Source organism: Chlorocebus sabaeus, chromosome 7, assembly GCF_047675955.1.
Source record: "Chlorocebus sabaeus isolate Y175 chromosome 7, mChlSab1.0.hap1, whole genome shotgun sequence".
Lineage (NCBI taxonomy): Eukaryota > Metazoa > Chordata > Mammalia > Primates > Cercopithecidae > Chlorocebus > Chlorocebus sabaeus.
Genome location: NC_132910.1, coordinates 44,681,535 through 44,705,005, shown reverse-complemented (window position 1 = coordinate 44,705,005; position 23,471 = coordinate 44,681,535). Strand labels below are relative to the sequence as shown.

The following is a 23,471-nucleotide window of genomic DNA, read 5'->3' as shown; positions in this document are numbered from 1 at the left end:
TAGTGTAAGATATTAGATCTCTTTATCTTAGCAAAATTCTTCTAACATAGAGACCACAACTATATTAAAATAGTTATCGCAAATATGATTTGTATGATACACACACCAAATTTACCTTCAACTTAAGGAATCTGAACAATTGTCAAACCAGGATTCTTCCATCAAGGTTTCATGTAATTGATTTTGAACTTATACTTTATCTGTGCTGTTTCAAATTTAGGCTTATTATTCAGACAACACTAACAATTTGGAACTTGATTATCTAGTACAACATAAACTTTCTCTTCTAGCTTTATGCCATTTACAAATTTGATAGGAATGTTTTATTCATTTTCATTCATGCAGTGATAGACATTTAAAAAATATTAGGTCCAAGAATAGAATCTTGTGAATGACCATAGACAGTTCCTTGCATTTCAGGAATAGAATATTTATCAGTGCAATTTGAATATTCACCAGGTTCTACAATCCTCAAACTCAGGACAAAGGAACCCTGATGGTAGGTTGTGGATATCAGGAAGTGCTCGAAGCCACAGAATACATCTAAGGCGTATTCTAGTCATATCAATATTGCTTGAAGATTTGATTGATTCATTTAGATATTAATATTAATTTTGCTTGAAGATTTCAAGAAAAACAACTAAATAGTTTAATTGGCAAATCATTTGTAGTATTACTTTTAATTATATATACACAAATGTTATAACTTCTGAAGGTAATAATGAGACTTAAATATTTTTGAGCTTTATTTTGCTTTCTGTCTCAGGCCAGAGTGTTCACTATCTTCTGCCTTTAGGAGCCTGTCTGTGAAAATGTTTGAATGTCATCATTCTATCAAGACTTTTCAATATCTTTCCTAAGAATTTCAGGCAAAAATTTGTCAAACACCATGTAAAAATCAATATGCAACACATAACTTTATGACATTCTCCCAATCTAAAAAACAAACAAACGAACAAACAAAACTATAAATAAGGGCTTAGTTTGGCAGTGCTTGTTTTTAAGGAAGCCCTGTTTTTTTTTTTTTTTTTTTAATTATACTTTAAGTTCTAGGGTACATGTGCACAACGTGCAGGTTTCTTACATATGTATACTTATGCCATGTTGGTGTGCTGCACCCATCAATTCATCAGCACCCATCAACTCGTCATTTACATCAGGTCCATCAGTGACAGACTGGATTAAGAAAATGTGGCACATATATACCATGGAATACTATGCAGCCATAAAAAAGGATGAGTTTGTGTCCTTTGTAGGGCATGGATGCAACTGGAAACTATCATTCTCAGCAAACTATCGCAAGAACAGAAAACCAAACACCGCATGTTCTCACTCATAGGTGGGAATTGAACAATGAGATCACTTGGACTCGGTAAGGGGAACAACACACACCGATGGCATTGGGAGCCCTGTTATCTTATCTGAAGTATTCCAAACCATTGATTTAGTAATATATTCTAGAGTTTATCTAAATAGTAACATTTAATATGCTAAACTCCATGAGAATCTTTTTTCCTTCCTTTCGACAATTGGGACAATACACCTATCTTCTGTACCTTGGTCCTCTTCTTAAGTGTTTCTCCAGTATTTTTGAGCTATCATATTTTGATCATTCCTGCTAGCTCATTGGCTACTCTGAGCAATTATTTGGCAAGCCTAATTCAAAGCAGTGGGTCTACTCTTAATATCTCCCTGCTCCTTCTAAACCAGTGGATTACTTTCTTTTAATGAATTTTGCTCTAACCTTCCCAATTTGAAGACAATTTTTCCTAGATGGAGAAAGTAGGAGCAAAAGTGTTGGAATGTTTCTGTTTTCTCTCCATTAGCAGCCAAACTAATATTAGTTCCATCAAGCAGTAAATGGATCACTTCCTGCTTGTTATGTTGCTAAAAATACCATTTTCTAGCTAAAAGGTGTTCTTTTATATTTATTTTGCAACTTCAGCTAATCCTGGGTTTCAGCCTTTGGGTGCTAATTAAAAAGTTTGTGAAATGTATTTTCTGCTTTTTTTCTAAATTTTACTTCTCTGTCTATGTATATTAAAATCGGTAACAGTCCAGAGATCAAATTCTCTCACACACAAGTGGGGTGCTAACATGTAACAAATCCTCAAAGCAAAAGTAGTTTTCTTGTTTTCTTCCATCTGTGGGTTGGACAGGACCAAGATGAAGGTATGCGTCAGTAGGAAGTTGGTGCTTCACCATATAGCTTTGTTGTTTCAGGTAAGATTAGGAATATAGACATAAATAAAATATTAGTTCACAGATACTAAAGTCCTCATCAACTGAAAGATTATGTTGTTAGGCAAATATGCTATAAAATAATTTCTACTGTCCCTAAATGATACAGTCAATAATTTTTCTTAAGTTTGTGTTTCATTTCCCAATACTTCTTTTGACAAAAACAAATTTTAATATTTTATAATTTTCTAAATCAAAAATTATTTCATTTATTTTTTTTCTATTTAGAATTCTATCATTTTCACATCAATTATATCCATGACCAGTTAAAATACAAACATGGGACATTATAAGCATATTGATATGGTTTGACTGTGCCCCCATCCAAATCTCATCTTGAAGTGTAGTTCCCATAATTCCGACGTATCATAAGAGGGACCTGGTGGGAGGTAATTGAATCATGGGGACAATTATCTGCTTGCTATTCTCATGAAAGTAGTGAGTTTTCCCAAGATCTGATCGTTTTATAAGCGTCTTTTCCCCCTTTTGCTCAGCCCTTCTCTTTCCTGCTGCCATGTGAGGAAGAACGTGTTTGCTTCCCCTTTTGCCATGAATGTAAGTTTCCTGAGGCTTCCCTGCCCCAAGGACTGTGAGCCAATTAAACCTCTTCCCTGTACTTCATGGCAGTGTGAGAATGAAATAATACACATATAGATAAGGGTGGAACTGAAATTTAAAGTGACGTCGTTAAGGCTTCAGAGGATTTACTTTGACTATTGCCATCTCCTTAATTACATTCAAACATATATATTCACACAGATCCAAAGCACTGTGGTAATTATGATGAAGGAAATGACAGAGAAGCACGTTATGGGTACTTATGATGCTGGGTTCTTGAAGGGACATATTTATTTTGAGATAGGGACTCACTTTGAAACCCAAGCTGGAATGCAGTAGCACAATCTTGGCTCACTGCAGCCTCTACCTCTAGCACTCAGGTGATTTTCCCACCTCAGCCTCCTGAGTAGCTGGGACTACAGGTGGGTACCACCATACCTGGCTAATGTATTTATTTTAAATTTTTTAATTTTTAATTTTTTTTTTTTTACAGAGATGGGGTTTTGCCATGCTGCCCAGGCTGGTCTCAAACTTCTGGGTTCAAATGATTCTCCACCTTGGCCTCACAGATTGTTGGGATTACAGGTGTAGCCACTGTACCTGATCATGGAAAGAAGCTATTCTGAAGGAGCTTAAAATGTAGTAGGGAACAGAAAGTTACAGGGCAATGATCCTGGAGCCAATCTGTGCACTATAATGACAATAATTGGAAGAAATGTTTGGATAAATGGCAAGTCCTTTTTTAAAAATTCAAAGGTGACTAAGGATAGGGAGGTTGTGGGGTTATTTTTCAGAGTAGTTTTTTTTTAATCACCTTATTTATCTAGTATTATTAGAGAGTAACTAATTTTCCTAGGCTTATATTTCCAAACTGTTAAAACTGAAAATCTCGAAGTACTAAAACACAATCTACTCATCTGACGAAGGGCTAATATCCAGAACCAACAAAGAACTCAAACACATTTACAAGAAAAAAACAAACAAACCCATCAAAAAGTAGGCAAAGGATATGAACAGACACTTCTCAAAAGAAGACATTCATACAGCCAACAGACACATGAAAAAATGCTCATCATCACTCACCATCAAAGAAATGCAAATCAAAACCACAGTGAGATACCATCTCACACCAGTTAGAATGGCAATCATTAAAAAGTCAGGAAACAACAGGTGCAGGAGAAGATGTGGAGAAATAGGAACACTTTGACACTTTGGTGGGATTGTAAACTAGTTGAACCATTGTGGAAGTCACTGTGGCAATTCCTCAAGGATCTAGAACTAGAAATACCATTTGACCCAGCCATCCCATTACTGGGGATATACCCAAAGGATTATAAATCATGCTGCTATAAAGACACATGCACACGTATGTTTATTGCAGCACTACTCACAATATCAGAGATTTGGAATCAACCCAAATGTCCATCAGTGACAGACTGGATTAAGAAAATGTGGCACATATACACCATGGAATACTATGCAGCCATAAAAAAGGATGAGTTCATGTCCTTCGTAGGGACATGGATGCAGCTGGAAACCATCATTCTCAGCAAACTATTGCAAGAACAGAAAACCAAACACTGCATGTTCTCACTCATAGGTGGGAAATGAACAATGAGATCACTTGAACACAGGAAAGGGAACATCACACACTGGGGCCTATTGTGGGGAGGGGGTAGTGGGGAGGGATAGCATTAGGAGATATACCTAATGTAAATGATGAGTTAATGGGTGCAGCACACCAACATGGCACATGTATACATATGTAACAAACCTGCACGCTGTGCGCGTGTACCCTCGAACTTAAAGTATAATAATAATAATGATGATAAAAATGTTTCCTATAGTAAATATTTTAAAGAACAGGTTTCTAAAATATATTAGGTTTTTTTGACTCCTGAAATTGGTGATACCTTTAATATTTGTTGATATCTCAGGGTTATTGTTTAAATATTAACTTATATGCTAGCATTATACTGCAGTAATACTTTTAGGAGTTGTTTTACGGCACACATTTGTTTTTGCAGGAAGAGTCCTATGCTGACAGGATATATGAGTTAGTTTATCTGATTGATTTTTTCTCCTGTCTCTTGCCTTGAGAGGGCTCCTTAAGGTTCGGTGCTGTTGTCCTGTGTGCTTGCTTTGTGTAACAACCCCTCCAGATTGACATATTGAGATCTCCAGTGCAAAGTGAAAACAAATGAGAGAGGCTTTTCCTTAAGAAAAAGAAATAGACTTCAAGTAAGTATTTAAAGGGCATTCTTATGAGTAAGCTGCAGGGACTTGGTGTTCTCTGTTTTGCTGTTCAGTGATTTTATTTACACCTTTCAAATTCTTTGTTGTATTCTGGATGCTGAAGGTTTCAGCTATATCCTCTCGGAGTTGGATGTGATCATAAAATGCTAGAGCACATTTTTCATATTTTTTTTTGTTGGAGTTATTCAAACTGGAGATCAATCTTTTTAAAAAAGAATAAATATCTATGTTCTTCTTATGCCAGGAAAGTCAAACACATTTATTAGTTTAATAAGTTGGAGTTTGGAATCAGTAGTTCCAACTACAAATTCTCCTATGAGAAATATTATGGACCTACTTGTTTAGAAGAAAATAACCTTTACTTATTATATGTTTTATTAAACAAGTAGAAATTTTTCTATAGTGAGATCAAAAGGAACAAAGACGCAAATTCTTAGCACTTTCTCCCCATCAGAATTATGAAATTGCTGGAGGAGGAGAATTGTTCAGAAATAACACATACAATTCTGAATCCAATGCAACTCATAAAGCTCTCCTTGCAATTGCCCAACAAAGCACCCTGGAAGAAATATCCTGTCATTTATAATATACCTCCATATTCTGAGCAAATGGATCCTTTGGATCACACAATGTTGAAGATATTCGATGGTTGCCACGGAAACACCGCTGACTTATATTCTGGGGAACTGGAAATGTCTGCCGAATAATCGTTAACCTTCCAATTGACCTTCTTACAAGTTCCTGTACGTCCACATCGTTTATTTCCTATAAGATAAGAGGTGGAAGAATTAGAGATACTTTAATACAGTAACAAAACACAAATCTACTGAGTTGTTATCTGTAAATGTTAGGGATTCTGTTACTGTAATATATTGGCTTAATGCTTAGCGAAGAAAGCAACATATTTTTGTTAAAATGATCTATTCATTTGTAGTTGCTTTCTGTGCTTTAAATTATATACATTAGGGCCTAACAATTCTAAATGAAGCAATTGACTTACATATGGTTATTAATAATAAGTTTATAATTTATAATGTTGAACATTTTAGAAACATATAGGTGTGGTTGAAACATTTAAAAAGGTCACAAAGTAACTTGCTATTATAGTTTATTATTAATTAATGGATTTCAATTACTTATTACTTTGAGTATCTAGGAAGGTATTTGCCATGTAAGAGTTATACACACGCACGTACACACACATACATATGCACACACACACACACATAATTAGCAATGAAAAATGTGGCTTTTAACCGAGGCAAGTAGAGCAAGAGGATATATAAGGAGTTTTTCTAATAATTTATTAGAATTATTGATGTTAACTCGTATGTTTCTCTTGGTAAGGAGTAGATGAAAAATTCTGTTGCTTAATACAGTCTGAATTAGAATGAGATGAGAAACCCAGTGCTCTTTATCTAAATGAATTTTATCTAAACAAATTTTATCTATTCTAAATGGAATTAGGATAAAAGTGATCAATATAAATTTTCGTTTTGAGGTAGTCTTTACTAGAGAAGTTTGTGCTTAATAGTGTTCATTTGAAACCTTTTAATCCAATGAAGTCTTTGTAATTAACATACTGTTGGTTTCAGTCAATTCTTATGGCAACATAACTAAAAGATTAGACACAAAATAAGTTTTGGGTTGCAGTGAGCATTTCCAAGGTTTGATCTAAGAAATTATAACAGAACAATGAAATAAAAGAGATAATTCATAGGTGTAAATTTTCTTTATTTCCTTACCAGATCAATTATATATTGTTCTTTCTTGTAGCATATGTTAGATTCAAAAATCACCCTTTATATATGCTCTTTATGAAGTATAAATTGTTCTGAGAATAAAATAATGCCTGCCATCAGCTATATCTAGTGCAATATCCTGGATTTCTGGGCATTTAATCAATCCTTAATGTTCCGTAAAAATGTTTTTTCTCAATTTAAAATGCCATCCTTTTCCTTTAGTCTGTGTCATTTCAGTGGCCACCAAAAACTTTGTCTGGCAAGGAGCAGGCTGCTTTTAAATTCTATGTAATCTACTCACAAAGTAGGATTAAATGGTATCCTGTCAACTCCATTTGAAGCCCTGATTTTAACCAGACATCTTTTAAAGTTAATTAATATTAATATTGCTATTCAATGTCTTTCAATTTTTAAAATTACAAATGATAAAGACAGGAACTTTCATTTGAAAGGCAGTGGAAAATTGTACCACTTTTCTCATAATATTAATTAAGTTGTTTTATGTATATGGTATTTTTTGCTTTAGCAATGCTAAGATTTATCAACATTTTATCAAACAATACTGTATCTACACCACCCACAATGAATGACAAATCAGCATATTGGATAAAAATTTACATTTAATAAATATCTACTATATGTTAAGCAAAATACTAATTACTTTATTATCCCATTTTCTGCTAACAGATGATACTCTCAATCGGATGCTATTTATTCTCAGTTTATAAACAAAGATTCAGGAAGACTTGAAGCTCTTCATTCATAATATTCTATTTATGGGATGAATTTATCAATGTCATCAAAAGAAACAGTCTCTGAAGAAGTTATACAAGTCCATATTTCCTTACAGGAATTATTTAGATTAATATTTATGAATGGTAGAATTTAAAACTATAAAGATACATTATTTGAGCATTTAATTTCCTGATGATTCTGGAAGGAATGATGTAGTCATCTATCATGAACCAAATTCTTTAAGAGGACATTTTTCAAACCCACAAAAAGGGAAAAGGGATGGTTACATTCATAGGTTTCCAAAGATGAAGTTCTCAGGCACCTAAACAACTAAAATATATCTGAAGAAATGTCTATTTGAATTGAATGTATTTTGCCTATTATTATATGGGGAAGGGAAGAGAAAGTAATTTTCTGGGAAGAAAGAATCTGTCATTCTGAATGAAACTAACAGACAATCTGTCTCAAAAAATTCACTTGCAATTTTAGTCTTGACATGTGATCTCAAAAACAGTTTAACAGTGATATGAAAACTTGATTCGGCAGCTATTTTATATTTACGGAACTTTACTTGTGCATTTCAAAAGGGGCATTTCAAGAGTGGCAGATGCAATGTTATATAAACACTGAAAGACAAGTGATCATTTAATCTATAAAGAGATCCATTTAAATGGAAAAAAAATTCCAGAAATAAACTCGTATATTAAAATGTTATGCAGTCTACTAGGATCTATATTATTCTAATGCTCCGAATTTTTAAAAAATGTTTAAACTGTCAGATTTTTTAAAATAATCATGTGAAGAACTAGTTTACCAATAAAGTACTCACTCTCCCAAGCCCACAGAACCACTAAAAATCTTAATCTTTTAAAAGATATATAGAGTATTCCTGAGCTCTAAGTAATTTAAAGAACCCAAATTATAAAATTAGTTTCCTTCTTATATTCTTTATTTTATTGAGTATATTCATAAAAGTAGAATTCACATTGCAATAAAAATGATTAAATATTTTTTAGTGACTTAGCTTTTTCTATTTTACTTATTTAGGCTAAGCAAGCCTTTTTTCCCAAAAGTAATTTACCTAGATATTTGAAAATTATTAAGAATCAAAGTCAATATGTCCGGCAAAATTTTCTTATTCACTTTGCTTTAATAATTTAATGTAGGTTGAATCCTGAAGTGTGAAAGCCCCAAGGAAGAAAAAAGGAAAGCTAAAATACCTTCTGGGGATACAACCCCATCTAGAAACAGCCATTTCCCAGAAGAAATCTCTTAGGAGAATTGAATCATTCCTGAATCCTTGCAGTAGATCAGCTTTAGGTTTAAATGAATAAAATTATGGGGAAGAAAAGACTCTCAGAATCCATTAGATCAGATGCCAATTCAGATTAAAAATAACTATTTCAGAGGAATAGTTTCCTTTTTCCCATTCTTATATCTCTTAGCATCTAACAAATATTCTGGCTCATACTAGGTATCAATAAATGTTGATAAATGCAAAATTTAATGAATGAATGAATGGTAAGATTTTATTATCTTCTAAAGACTGATACCTGAAATTTTAATTCTAGACACCAGAATGCTTTAAAATGTTAAACAATTCTAAATGAAGCAGATTTTAGTATTAAGATTAAGCCCTCTACTATGTGGTGTTTGTTTCTTATTTGTTTATATTTTTCATATTTTAGTAAAGATGACCCTTTGATGCTTCTGTAAAATTTAACATTAATATGAATCAATTATGCAAATGTTAGAAAATGGAACAAATCCAACTGTAGGCTATGTACCAACAGGAAGAGTAGCAGAATGGCAACTTTCTACTTGAAAGCTTAGAAGTGAGCAGTTCAATTCATCATTAAACTAGAAAAAATGAAAAACATCCATTACACATATAGGCTTTTAAAATCTCAAAACAGCAACAAAACCCCCCCAAACCGGCCGGGCATGGTGGCTCACACCTGTAATCCTAACACTTTGGTAGGCTGAGGCGGGCAGATCACCCAAGGTCAGGAGTTCGAGACCAGCCTGACCAATATGGTGAAACTGCATTTCTACTAAAAATGCAAAAATTAGCCGGGCCTGGTGGCACATGCCCGTAATCCCAGCTACTCGGGAGACTGAGGCAGGAGAATCACTTGAACCCGGGTGGAAGAGCTGGCAGTGAGCCAAGATCATGCCATTGCATTCTAGCCTGGGTGACAAGAGTGAAACTCTGTCAAAAAACAAAAACAAAAACAAAACAAAACAAAAAAACCCAAACCAACAACTTTCTCCTTAAATGTAGTACTCAGGAGTACTCAGAGTAACAGAGAATAATGTCTTAAACTATTCAAATTAAGTAAAAAGCCAGTAAAATCACATCAAGACAACAAAGGTCATATTCTATATTATCAGGCAATAGAAGGGTACATGAAGCATTGTGCTTCTTGCAGGTCTGAAGAGTGCACATCTTCCTATCTGAATTTCTAACTTTTGTAAAACTTAAATAAAGTGTTAGGCCATCTGCTTTAGGGCCCTGAAGGGATGACAATACTTGCATGGAAAGGCTGCTCTGAGCTGGATCCACTGATTGCGCAAAGAAGATAAATACTATTACCAAGCACTAACATATGATTGATTACACCATATGAGCTAGCACAGCCTCTCATTATTATAGCACACTTAATGCAAATGAAAAAAATATATTGTTTTCAAGTTTCTACATCAATTTCTATCATGATGCACAATGCCAACTTTGATTTATATTCACTCTTTTAAAAACTATTGATGTAATAAGATTAAATCAATGTCTGCAACCCATTTTAAAATTAGCAACAAAATAATAGCTACACAAACAAAACTAGACAGATTCATGTTCTCCATGTTCAGCCAAAATGGGCATTTGCATATTTTGAGGGTTTTTTGTTATTATATTTAAAGTTTATTAGCTTCCTAGCAATTTTGAGAAATCCATGGTTTTTTTTTTCATTTATAGAAACTAGGGAACATTATAATTCATCCATTATAAATTCCTATAAAGAAGAATGTAAATGAAAAGTGTGCAAGAAAAGTGTAAAAGTCATTTTCTGAGGCATATTTCAGAATACAGTGGATGAATAAGAACAATAAGGTGGGTGAATGGAATAACTTGAAAGTGAGTGTTGATTTTGGATGTACCAGCCAATAATTTTTTTTATGGGTTAAAATACGGAAAACATTCACGCATTATCTGAGTTTTAACCTTGTTCAGATAAAAGTACTAACCAGTGTAATGTAAACCGTATGGGTTGTGGACATTGTATTTTTAAGAGGCTGGGCAGTGTGACTTGCCCAAAAGAAATTATACCTCTGCTGGAGGACAAGAAAGTAGGACTGTGTGTAAGAAAGAGATAAAGGTTTCAGTGATTGTGATGGTGAGGTTTTATTAGACAGTTCACAGTAGAAAACCTAAGTTTGAAGGATAAGAAAATAATTGAGGTCTCCTTAATCATCTCCTAGACTTCTAACATTTATGGAGTTATTTACCAGTTAGATTGCTTTATTTATATGGATATTTTATTTTGCAAAATAGTGGCCCAAATTATGGAGCAACTACTTAATGACAATATTTCATTTCTAATATTTTATGAAATAAAATTTAATAAGTTTAAAAACATGAATCATAACACTTATGAAAAATACAATAAAACAAATTTTTATTGTTCTTTCCATACTATTTATTACCAATGAAATACTTGCTAGTCTATTCAGGCTATACCTATATAATATGAAGATGCCATTTCTTCCAAAGTACAAATTGAGTCTTAAATAGTGGGTTAATGACCATGTTGTTCTCAGAAGTTCTACTTCAGTTTATACTTTTAAGTTCAGGTATACTTGTAGAAACTAAATTGCATATAAAAAAAATTAATTAATTAAGGGGTTCCTTTTGCAATCTTATCAACCATCAGAGGAGAATGGCCATTTCAATTTACTGATTATAAGCATTAATTCATCTAAATTAATCAATTTCTCTAAGGAGGTAAGAAGTCACTTTATTTTTCTAATCAGGTTGACTGACATGAATAGGTAAAATGACTTCAGCTGGTTTTGCATCAGGAAATCTGTGTTGTCTATCCCCTGTCCAAAGTAGGATGTGAAATAAAAACAAAAAATTAGAAGAATCTTTATTTCAAAAAAGTAATCTAGAAAAAAATTAAAACCAAAAAAAGCTAGTGACATAAATAGCTCCCATAAGATTATAACTGAGGAATTTCAAAAATATAAACCATCAAGATAATTATCAAAAATATTTATTTATTACCAATTAAATACATGTTAATCTATTCAGGGTACACCTATACCATATGAAGAGACCATTTCTTCCAAAATACAAACTGAGCTTTAAACAGTGGGTGACGATGTTGTTTTCATAGTCAAAAACAAAATTCTAAGTGAAAATGTATCAAAAAGCATGTATGAAAAAACAAAATCCTAAGGGAAAAGAACAAAGCTAGAGACATCATGCTACCCGACTTCAAACTATACTACAGTGCTGCACTAACCAAAACAGCATGATACTGGTACAAAAACAGACACACAGATGAATGCAGCAGAACAGATTGCCCAGATATAAGGCTGCATACCTGCAACTATCTTATCTTTGACAAAGCTGACAACAATAAGCAATGGGGAAAGGACGCTTTCCTTTAATAATAAGTGGTGCTGGGATAACTGGCAAGCCATATGCAGAAAAAACTAGACCACTTTATTATACCATATACAACAAATAACACAAGATGGATTAAAACATTAAATGTAAAACCCATAACTATAAAAACCCCGGAAGACAATCTAGACAATACATAGGAATGGGCAAAGATTTCATGACAAAGATGACAAAACCAATTGCAATAAAGGCAAAAATTGAAAAACGGAATCAAATTAAACTAAAAAGCTTATGCGCAGCAAAAGAAACTATCATGAGAGTGAACAACCTACAGAAGGAGAAAAAAATTTTGCAACGTATGCATCTGACAAAGGTCTATTATCCTTAAGTTCTATAAGAACTTAAAAAATTTAAAGCAAAACCAAACAACTCCACTTAAAAGTGGAAAAAAGGACATCAACACTTTTCAAAATAATACACCATGTGATCAATAATCATATGAAAGAAAGCTCAACATCACTGATCATTAGAGAAATCCAAATCAAAACCACTATGAGATATTTTCTCACGCCAATCATAATGGCTATTGCTAAAAAGTCAAAAAATAACAGATGCTGGCATGGTTGTGAAGAAAAAGGAATGTTTACACATTGTTTGCGGTGGGAGTGTAAATTAGTTCAACCACCGTGGAAAACAGTCTGGTGATTTCCTCAGAGACCTAAAAGCAGAACTACCATTTCACCCAGCAATCCCATTACTGGGTGAATATACCCAATATAAATATAGCCAAATGAATATAAATTGTTCTATCATAAAGACACATGCATGCCTATGTTCATTACATCACTATTCACAATAGTAAAGACATGGAATCAACATAAATACCCATCAATAGTAGGCTGGATAAAGAAAATGTGTAACACATACATTGTGGAATACTGTGCAATCACAAAAAAAGAATGATAGGCCCTTTGCAGAAATATGAATGGAGCTGGAAGCCATTTTCCTCAGCAAACTAATGCAGAAACAGAAAACCAAATACCTCATGTTCTCACTTATAAGTGGGAACTAAGTGATGAAAACACATGGACACAAGGAGGGTAACAACACATCTGGGGGTCTACTGAAGGGCAGAGAGTAGGAAGAAGAAAAGGATCAGGAAAAATAACTAATGACCACTAGGCTTAATGCCTGGGTGACAAAATAATCTGTACAATAAATCCCCACGACACGAGTTTACCTACATACAAACTTGCTCATGTACCCCTGAACTTAAAAGCTATAAACAAAACAAACAAAACAAAATCAACCAAAGCTTTACACTGAAAAAGATTAAGATTTAAATCCCATTATCATCACTAATAGTTGTGTAATATTTACTGAATTGTTTAATTTCTTTGAAACTTAGTTTCCTTGGAGAAAAACTGAAATGAAAATACTTAATTTGAAAAGTTATGAAGGTTTGTTAAATTCCTTTTGCTTTGTCTTTCCTCTATCGCAATATTTAGTTATTCCACATGAAAATTAAGACATACTAGAAATTTAGAAGGTATCAGAACTTTATTGAAAAGCAGATCTCCATATACGTATTGCCTGAGGAAATCTCAGAAAACCCTATCTTATTTTGGCATAAGAAATACAGCTAAAATTCATAGAAACCTAAAGTTTGGCAGACCAAAATCAGACTTGTAAAGTAGTTTCGGTGTCTTTACTCTGGAAAAAAAAAAAAAAAAAAAAATGATCATTCAATCAATGAAGTGTAGTGTCAGAGAAACAACTTGAAACTGGGAATTATTTTCACTTTTCTGTGTAAAAAGAGAAAAATAATTTATTCTCTATAGACTTCATTCCTTCAGTACTTCAGAGAATATGGTTTAGTATTCCACAAAATAATACATAAGAGAATGATCTCTGAATTTTAATGTGATATGATCATTATTGCAGTACCATTCTTAAGTATCATTTGTCAAGCACTATGTTAAGAGCACCTGATAATACCTCATTTAACTTTTATTATGAACTTGCAAGGTAATTGTTACTATACTTGTCCAAATGAATAAACTGAGGCACAAGAAGCTGATATCCATGTTAAGACAGCTACCGAGTTTCATAGCCAGGATCAAACCTGTCTTGTTGACTAGAAAACCAGGATTCTTATCCAAAAATACTATTTTGTCCATAAAACAAATCTTATTAGTCTAGAATTGTGTATTTAGTATAATGAACAAATAATACATTATTTTTATTCATAAGTAATAGGTACGACCAAGTACTACATCTTGTTGAGGAAAAATCCATGTGATCACATTACTTGTCCATGACTGATCTGCTCAATGTTCCTTCTATTTCTGACTGGCAGGTGCTAATGGAACAACTTATTTCACAGGGCTTTTACGTTGTAATATATTTTTAATCTTATGTATTATCTTTGCAAAATTCAAAAGACTTTCACAAGAATTTGACAAGTCTAAAGATTTGAAAACAGTTGTACTTCCTTATGAAAAGGGAAAAATCTGTTCTCTGTTTATTCATATTCATATGCTGAACTTTTTAATACTCATGTAAAGAGGGTGGACTTAACAGTTCTAGAAACAACATTAAAATATAAACGGAACACAAGCACTCCCCTGGGAGGAGTTTACTTTGCTTACAAAATGGAACTGTACTTTTTATAAAGATGATCTCCTTGAGCAGGCAGTATGAGCCAACAGAAAGAGGAAAAGATACTCAGTGAGAAATACTTTCTCCATTTATTTTATTAATATAAAGCCCCTTATCATTTTTAAAAACGTCATTCTATTTTTGTTAAACAGCATTCACTCAGTAAGTTGAATGTTTACTTCATGTGTTGTTTCCTCTTAAAAATTCAAGGCCAATTCAAGGATTGGAAATGCTACAATTATATATGTGAAAAAAGGACACAGAGTTAACAATAAGGTTTAGTTAGCTTTACCTCATTTATAATGATCCAGTGACAGTCAAAAGCAACCAAATTAGTCTCCACAACCTAGAATAGAAAACAAATCAGCTATCAGTCAAAATTAATCATGCAAAACAAACCAAACTAATGAATATACTTTGCAAATGACAAAAAAAATGAATCGTATGTTAGAAAGGTCTTTGTTACTTAATTGAAGATGGAAAAATCATTAGCAAAACACTATAGAAGCATTTGTGTTTGAAACATAGATGCACTGTATACTTGCTAATTAAATTTGAAAATATAATTCATCAAAACCTAGAAAACCATGGGTTTCAAACAGAAAAAAAATACATAAATAAAATGTACTGCTTTGTGATTTAACTGAGAGTGGAGATAAAATTTCAAATCACATTCGTTACTCAAAATAAACTTTGATGGCTTTTTATCATCTACCTAATAAATATCAAAGTACATAGCTTCTACAATCTGGCTCTAATTTAATATTCTTATCTTCTGCTACTTCTCTGTGTATATGCTTTCTACTGTTTTGACTAAGTAAACTGCTCTATATTTTCCTGCAAATTTTTGTCATGTGTATTCTAAGGTGATCTAATTCTTAAATTATCTCAAAGTTAAATACCAAAAGTGATAGACAACATATTAGCATTAAAGCATGGGTAGGAAATTTTAGTAGCTTTTAGATTGCTAATAAAATGAAAATAAATAAAATATATTTAACAGAAAGAACAAAAATATATGGGTAGCACTCTTGTTTGACCAACTTCAGATACATTTATTCTAAATGATTCTTGGCTTAGGCCAAAAAAGTTAAGCCTCAGGGGTGGGTGTGTGTGTGTGTGTGTGTGTGTGTGTGTGTGTAGTAGGGGCAGTTTCTATATCAAAGTTTCCACTCTGCTAAATCTTATCATACATATTCTAAGATGTGTTCTTCTGATTTACGCATAGCATGGGCATATAATAAGTGAGATTATTTTGCAGGAGATAATTCTGTTATTTTTAGCAACAACACTCAACGATAGGGTTTCAAATGAAGATGCCTTCAAATAGCTATCAAGGAGTTGTTATAAAATGTGAATTGCATTTTGGTAGCTATTCTTTGTCCTACTGAGAAATACCTGCTAAGAGTTGCATTGCATCACAAAAAATAAAATTGGAAATATATTTGGTATGTGACTCAATGTTTTTTCAAAGTACATAATTAGTTGTAGAATCTTGCTTTTTAAACATTTGGTACAAGTTTCATACTATTCCATTATACATCATGTTGTTCCCTGTGACTTTATTGAGGTATATAGATAGTACATGATCAGAGAATTGAGGATATGTTATCTACTTTTAAGCTTTATTATTATCATTTTTGAAATATATGTATTTCACTTATAGGTGAAACTTAATATTTAAAATATAACTTACGGCAGTTTTCAGTTTTCGCTAAAAAAACACTTTATACTAGTAATGGTAATCCTTATTTCAAATTTTCTGATTGTTTTACTTTAATCATCTTAGAGACAAATAATGAATAATTTATTAGCAATAAAAAGTAATAGAAAATATGTGGGGCTCCATTAGATTTAAAAGACTTCAAACTAGAAACTAAGATATAAGAAAAGTGGGTTTCTGGGTAAAATAAAGAGAAATACATTGTAGAAGGGGGTAAATCACTACTAAAATATGTAAATAGAACTCAGAGAAAAAGAAGTGAATACCAACAGATAGGCAGTATAGATTTAAAATAATTCTGAAGTAACAGTAGTAGAGTGATTCTATTTAGCTTAAGTTATCCTCATTTTAAGCTAAATAATAACCTTCACTATGTAATCAGATAAAGCAAAATTTAAACTATGAGCACTCTGCATTACCTGTAGAAATCACTAAATGAGAAGTTGTTTTGTGCAACAGCATTTATGGACTAAGTAGAAGGTAAGAGTTATGATAATAACTTATCAGTAACTATCTAGACTATAAAATTTACCCATGGCTCTTCATCTTAAAGTATTTTAGGCAAAAGCATGAAATAATATTGAGGCACAAATCTTGTATTTCTGTGAAGAAGAAAGACAAATGTGTTGTCTAAAGCCATGATTCCACTCATTGTACTATCCTCTGTTGCTTAGGGTCAGCAAGGAGATAGTCTCTCCTTCTCGTCTTCGGTTTTATTCGTGAGTATTAACATATAAGATATTTTAGCAGTATAAATTTGTTACAAGCAAACAATTATTAGCAAATTACTACAGATAAATAAATAAATAATATATCTTCATGTTCTAAATTGAGTGCTCTTCACCATAGGTGGGCATTAAGTATCTGTGAACCTTCAGTATGGGTCCTATATGTCTTAATGTGCATTTTCAAGAAAGAGTCTATTTGAATCTCTTTTGGGTTCTCAAGTTCCCAGGTCTCCTACCAGTTCTATTTAACCAACTATTCTAAAATCATTAGTCCTCAAACTTAGTCTCCAATTTAGGTTACTAAATGAATTTTAAAAATACTCTGCCCTACAAACAAGTGAGTGGATACAAAGTTTATCAGAAAAACTAGACTATATTAATAGCATAATCATTTAAAGTCATCTCTATTTTTAAGCAAAGTCAAGGGTTCATGTGGTAGAAACTGTGAGATGATCATGAAAATCCATTCTCTCCTTCTGCTGGGACACTCAGGTAGGCTACATTTCCTATCCTCCACTGCAGGGTAGAATTACAAGGCCGTGTGACAGAGTTCTAAGCCAATCAAATGTGAGCAGAGTGATGTATGCCACTTTCAAACCTGACTCATAAAACCTCCCATGTGCTTGTGTCTGCTCTCCGTCCATTCCAGCTTACTAGGATTGTGACGTCATGCATAGAGGACCCTGGAAGCCACAATAGCTCCAGTGCACTGAGCAGACTCCCCTTTTCTACTCTATGCTGCGGTACTGAGCTGACATGAAACAAACCTTTAGTAGCGGAACAATACATTTTGGGTCTACTTGTTAGAGTAATTCAGCTCATCTTATCTTTAAAGAAAAACATTTTTATTAACTTCATCTATGCACCTTTTTGTAATCTTAATACATTTTAATAAACATACTCACTAGAGTAACTTTTACTTCTGTGATATTATAAAGGCATGATTTTAAAATTATGCAATATTTGTTGGCCTTTTCAAAAATATTGAATAATTAGAACCTTTTTCCAACACATTTTTATCTGGAGAAGAAAATCCAATTATACTAGAATGGTCCTTAAGAATAAAAAGACAGATATGTCTTGTCTTTTTAATTATATATCAATGTATATGCAATAGATACACAACTAAAATCCATGTATTATTATTGTGACCCCATGTGTTAAAGAAGCTTGAAACTTTTTCATAATGTTCTACACAGTTAATTCTTCCATTTACTATTTGAGAAAATGTTCACTAAACAAGGATTATAATTTCCCTAGGTCTAGGTTAACATCTTCATGCATAACCAGTGGGCTGGCATGAGTTCTCTGAGATTTTCTAATTGAATGTTACCAAAATAAAGCAATGCTAAAAAGCCACTGAATAAAAAGGTAACTGATATCAGTAATGGTAGGAGCATTTAGTAAGGGGAATAAAAAGATAAAATGGAGTTCAATCGCCTAGACCTTGGAAATCCAGTAAGCTTTGAATTCTCTCACTTAAAGGAGTAGTATATTATACACATACATCACATACACACACACACATATAAATTTATAGTATGATATATACATTCAGTGAAACATATATGCACTTATATGCATATCACTTCAAAGAGGTTAAACTCACAGTACAAGTAGAATTAAAGGAAATAAAGGAGAAAAAGGAGCAATAATGTTGTTTACACTTCTCATGTATTATCAAATTGAGATAATATGGAGTGGGCACTCTTATGAAAAAAAATTACATAAAAAGAATTTCTGAGCTCTTTGTGTAGACAACAGAAGACAACTATTGTAAATCCCAAATCAATTAACCTGATTGTTTTTATATTTTTAAATAATGTTGATCTCTTTCCACCTGGTAACACTTGCAGCTATATAATGCTATATCACACTAGTGGCATTATTAACTTGAGGGCTAAATTACTTCTGGATTTTTGAAGTTATTTGAAGACAAGCTAGAATTCTTAAAGCCTTTATATTTACTTCCACAGGGAATTGTTTTCTTTTCCCACCTTCCTTATCTAAATAACATATCTTCTAATCTCCTATTTTAGCAGTGAACATATTTGAAATCGATGAAGGGAATTAAGAAATTTAATTGCAATTTTCCATTTTTCATTTGGAAACTATTTAATATCTAAGCACATCATTGTTATAGTTGTTTGGGCTCATTGTGTGAATTCTTAGAAATATTTTACAAGCTCATAAACACTAGTTGTGCGGTTTAAACAAAATTTTCAAAAAGTTTTCAATTATTATAAAATATTGGAGGTACTAAAATAATATTTATTAAAAAAAACACTATCCAGTGAGGACTCTATTTAATAGTATGCTTGCTTATCAAAATGACAGAAAGATTGAGGTATGGATTTCCCTTGGTAGTATATTTCCTCTCTTCCTCTTATCCTATAATTCCCTTTTGTCATTACACATGTGCACATTAATAATCTAAAAAGAGCATGACATGTTCATAGAGAGTTGATGCCACTTTGAAATACAGTAATGTAATTATAACAAATGAAACTATCCCACTTCCCAAGAAACTGAACTTACTGTAAGGGAATTGAGCAAAAAAGAAAAAAAAAAATCAAGTCCTGTCAGGAAGACAAGCAATGAGTAAGGACAGACCATCTGTCACTGGCAGGAACTTTAGAACTTCTGAATCTTTAGGAAAGCTCGACAATTTATCACTGTGTCTTCCACCATTCATTCTCAAATCTTTATATGTGCTAAGTATAACGCAATCCAACACAAGGAAATCAACAACACTACCCGAGCTTGTTTCTCACTGGTAATAAATGTGGAACAGTTCCTACAAGTACAGGGGATCATTTAATGGACTAAACAATAACAGCAACGTGCTGTTTATCACTCAACCTTGTGGCCTAACTAAATTAAGCTTGTTCCTTTTGCAGGATGTCCTAAATATTACACATTTATGCAGAGAGTTCCAGTGCTCTGTGCACCTGCAGCAGCAAAGATATCAGGTGTTTGCTTCCCTATTTCTAGCCCTTCCAAATCGTCAGGTGGAGACCAGCATGGGACATGCATAGGCAGAGAACACCAGCAGATATGGTGGAACAAGTGGCCAGAGAAACACTAAAGAGCCACTCCCTTCCTGGCTTCTCATCTATTGCAATACTATAGCTTAATTATATCAGCACTTTTGGAACTGAATTCCGTAGGATGCTAGTTCCACTAAAATTAATGAGTTTCCTGTAACTAACTAGATTTAGAAATGTTGGGTTAAGCAAAGTTAAACAGATGATATTACTATATTATTGCTCAAAGCTTTAAACAGGTTAACGTGAATATAGAAATATAATTAACATAAAATTATATCAATATATATTATTTCACTGATTGATATTATGGGACATATAGCTTTGTACTTGTGAGTGCAATCTCTGAAGTCAGATCCAGTACCTTTATTTTCTTAGTGTGACATTGAACAAATTATAAACCCTATAAACCTGCTTCCTTTTGAATAATGATAGTGCCCACATAATAGAATCAGAACAAACATTAAATGAGATAATGGTATGTGGTAAACTGTCAGTAAATATCAACTCCTCACATCTCAGTTCATGTGTCTTATTGATCTCTAGGAGAAGATATTTGGATTATAGAATATTCCAAATAGATTTGACCATAGAAACCATTTTTTTTTTTTCCCACTGCAAGTCTCATGGGATTAGTACGGTTTCAAAAATGTAGACTATAATCAATGTTAATTTAGCTACACATTTCTAAAGGTTCTAAAATCTTATTGAAATACCAGAAGGAATTTTGTCATTTTAAATTGCAATCTCACAATAATCCTACAGAGAGCATGATAGAGGAAAATATTTCCACAAAACAAAAACAATAGATGACTTACGATATTTTATATAAGACACAAATGGATATGTAATGTTTTTGACCAAATGTTCTTCTTTCCTTTTAATTATTTTTATCCCGATTTAAAAACAAAATAAAACCACAATGTTCTCTCCAACAAAAGAGAGTATGTAGTATATAAATTTTATAGTGTATAATATATTTTTAGCACGGGCTTTGTGGATTTACAGTAAAAACTATATCCAGTTGCCTGAGTGTTGCATATGGCCAAAGTACATCACTACAGAGTTCTGCTAAAACTAAACAAACACACACCAACCAAAAAAATTCAATTATTATAAATACTATGTCTGAAATACAGTGGCCATACAAAGTTCCAACCTTCTCAAGGTATAATAAACATGTACATGACCTGAGTTTTGTTTTCATCACTTGTTTTCTTTAGCTGGTTATTGTTGCTGTTTTTCTCTTTTAAGAACTGAAGCCAAGACATAGGGAAACTGGAGTATTATTTGTTTAGATTCCATTTTTAAATCCCAAGAATATCCAGCAGATGGCATTAGTAATCCCTCACGCCAACATTGGGCAGCATGGGGATATTCTGAAAGGACTGTCTTGTTTGCATTTCCCCTTGCGCTCAGCATGGATCCTCAACTGTCTTCTGTTCTTATCCAAGCAGCCACTATCTGCTATTCCACTCTGCTTTTTTGCTTTAGAATCTCTGCTCTGATCTTCCAGCTGGAAGACCACAAATACACTTTCACCCAAATCCTCTTGCCATTACTGCCAAAGTTATTTCATAAACGGATATGCTAGATTTATTGTTACTGCTGTGCAGTGGGGTCTTCCCACACCCCGTGGGAGATGAAAATATGCCACCGCTGAGACTTAGCCAACATTGTGCTACCTGCTCTGCTTCCTAATGTGTAATGCAAGAAATAGACTGCATTCATCATGTGGCATAGACCAACCTTCCTGTGTTCTATAGTATTAAACAAAGATTGAACAGTGATTAAAAGTAAATTCTTGATTTCAGTACTTTACCTCATGAGAATAAAGATTTAAAAATTATTGCCAGTATCAGAAACCACTGTGTTACTGTCTTTAATTCTTTGTATCTGCTGGCATTGGGTTTTTTTGGATGTTTGTTGTAGTGATTTAAGGTGCATTATGCCAAAACATTAGGAAAAGCAGTGTTTGTTGAAGGACCCCTCATCCCTTGCCTATTTTACCATACGCTAATATGTTAACTTTTGGCACCATCAGAAAATTACACTAAAATATTTATTTTCTTGTAGCTATTATTTTTTAATAGCTAAATGACCCTTGGCAGAGTAAATTAATTCTTAAGTATGACAGGCAAACAGATGAATATGAGTTCTTAGTTGGATTTCGATCAACACTTAAAATGATGTGGGGGCAAATTGGCACTTAATTGCTAGGATTTATGAACTAAGGCTTTCTTGCTATCTTGAAGCCAATAAAGAACAAATAAAGTTCTTAAAGTCTATTGATCACATCTAAATGCAATATATGAGTTCTTCACAGCTGTGGATTTTCATGCTTTGCTTTGTTCCTTTTGATCTCTTCTCAGTTTCTCTCTTTGACAAAGTGTTTCTCATAATTCAAATTGTGAACAAAATGTTAAATCCTTTCCACTCCTATCTCCCTAATCCCAAGCGGTATTATCCCAAACTTTGTGCTTGCCTGACACTCTGAGTCAACCTCTATCCCAGCCTTAATGAAATCGTACTTAGCTATGTAAGTGGCTGTGAGGGCCATGTTGTCCATATTTTATATAACCCCTTAGTCCCTCTGGTTCAGCTGTAATGACTTCCCTGCTGGTCCTCTAGTATAGTTCAGCCTTTGTCTTTATGTTGCCTCCTGGATTGCTCTTCCATTAGAGACACACACATAGCCCCCTCCTTCGTTTCATTTAGGTCTCTGCATGTCACTTCATCAGGCATGACTTCTATGATCATCTATTCTTGCCCCCTCATGTGTCTCTGTTACTTTTGTCCTGTTCTTTAGAGCATTTACCCCACCCGAGACAAATAAACATACACACACAGTCACCTATTTACCATCTCTTTCTGTGCTGTAGAATAAGTTTCACGGCAGTAAGGACTTCATTTTGGTCACTGGTCTATCCCTTTACAGTGAGTGACACATAGTAGGGTTTCAATAAAATGGGTTGCTAGGAACAGGTCAGATTTCTTTTCCTAAATGTTCTTGTGGAAATAAGAGAACCCTGTAGCCCTAACTCATCCTTACACATCTGTGAATATCCCTACCTCACATAGGACTAAATTATTTGATAAGCTGATATAAAAAGGAAGTCATTAGAAAAAATTTTAATTAAAAAATTAAATCAG

The 23,471-nt window shown here is 33.2% G+C and overlaps 1 protein-coding gene across 1 annotated transcript in view; it reads right to left on the bottom strand.

Annotated features, from left to right (window-relative positions):
* The window catches only part of GRID2 (glutamate ionotropic receptor delta type subunit 2), a 1,473,259-nt gene that overhangs the window by 549,532 nt on the left and 900,256 nt on the right, over positions 1–23,471 (bottom strand). Inside the window, exons 5-6 of the mRNA XM_007999282.3 lie at positions 15,113–15,166; positions 5,647–5,820 (exon numbers count right to left, since the gene is read on the bottom strand). Coding sequence (XP_007997473.3) covers positions 5,647–5,820; positions 15,113–15,166 — 228 coding nt within the window. The remainder of the gene's footprint in view (positions 1–5,646; positions 5,821–15,112; positions 15,167–23,471) is intronic.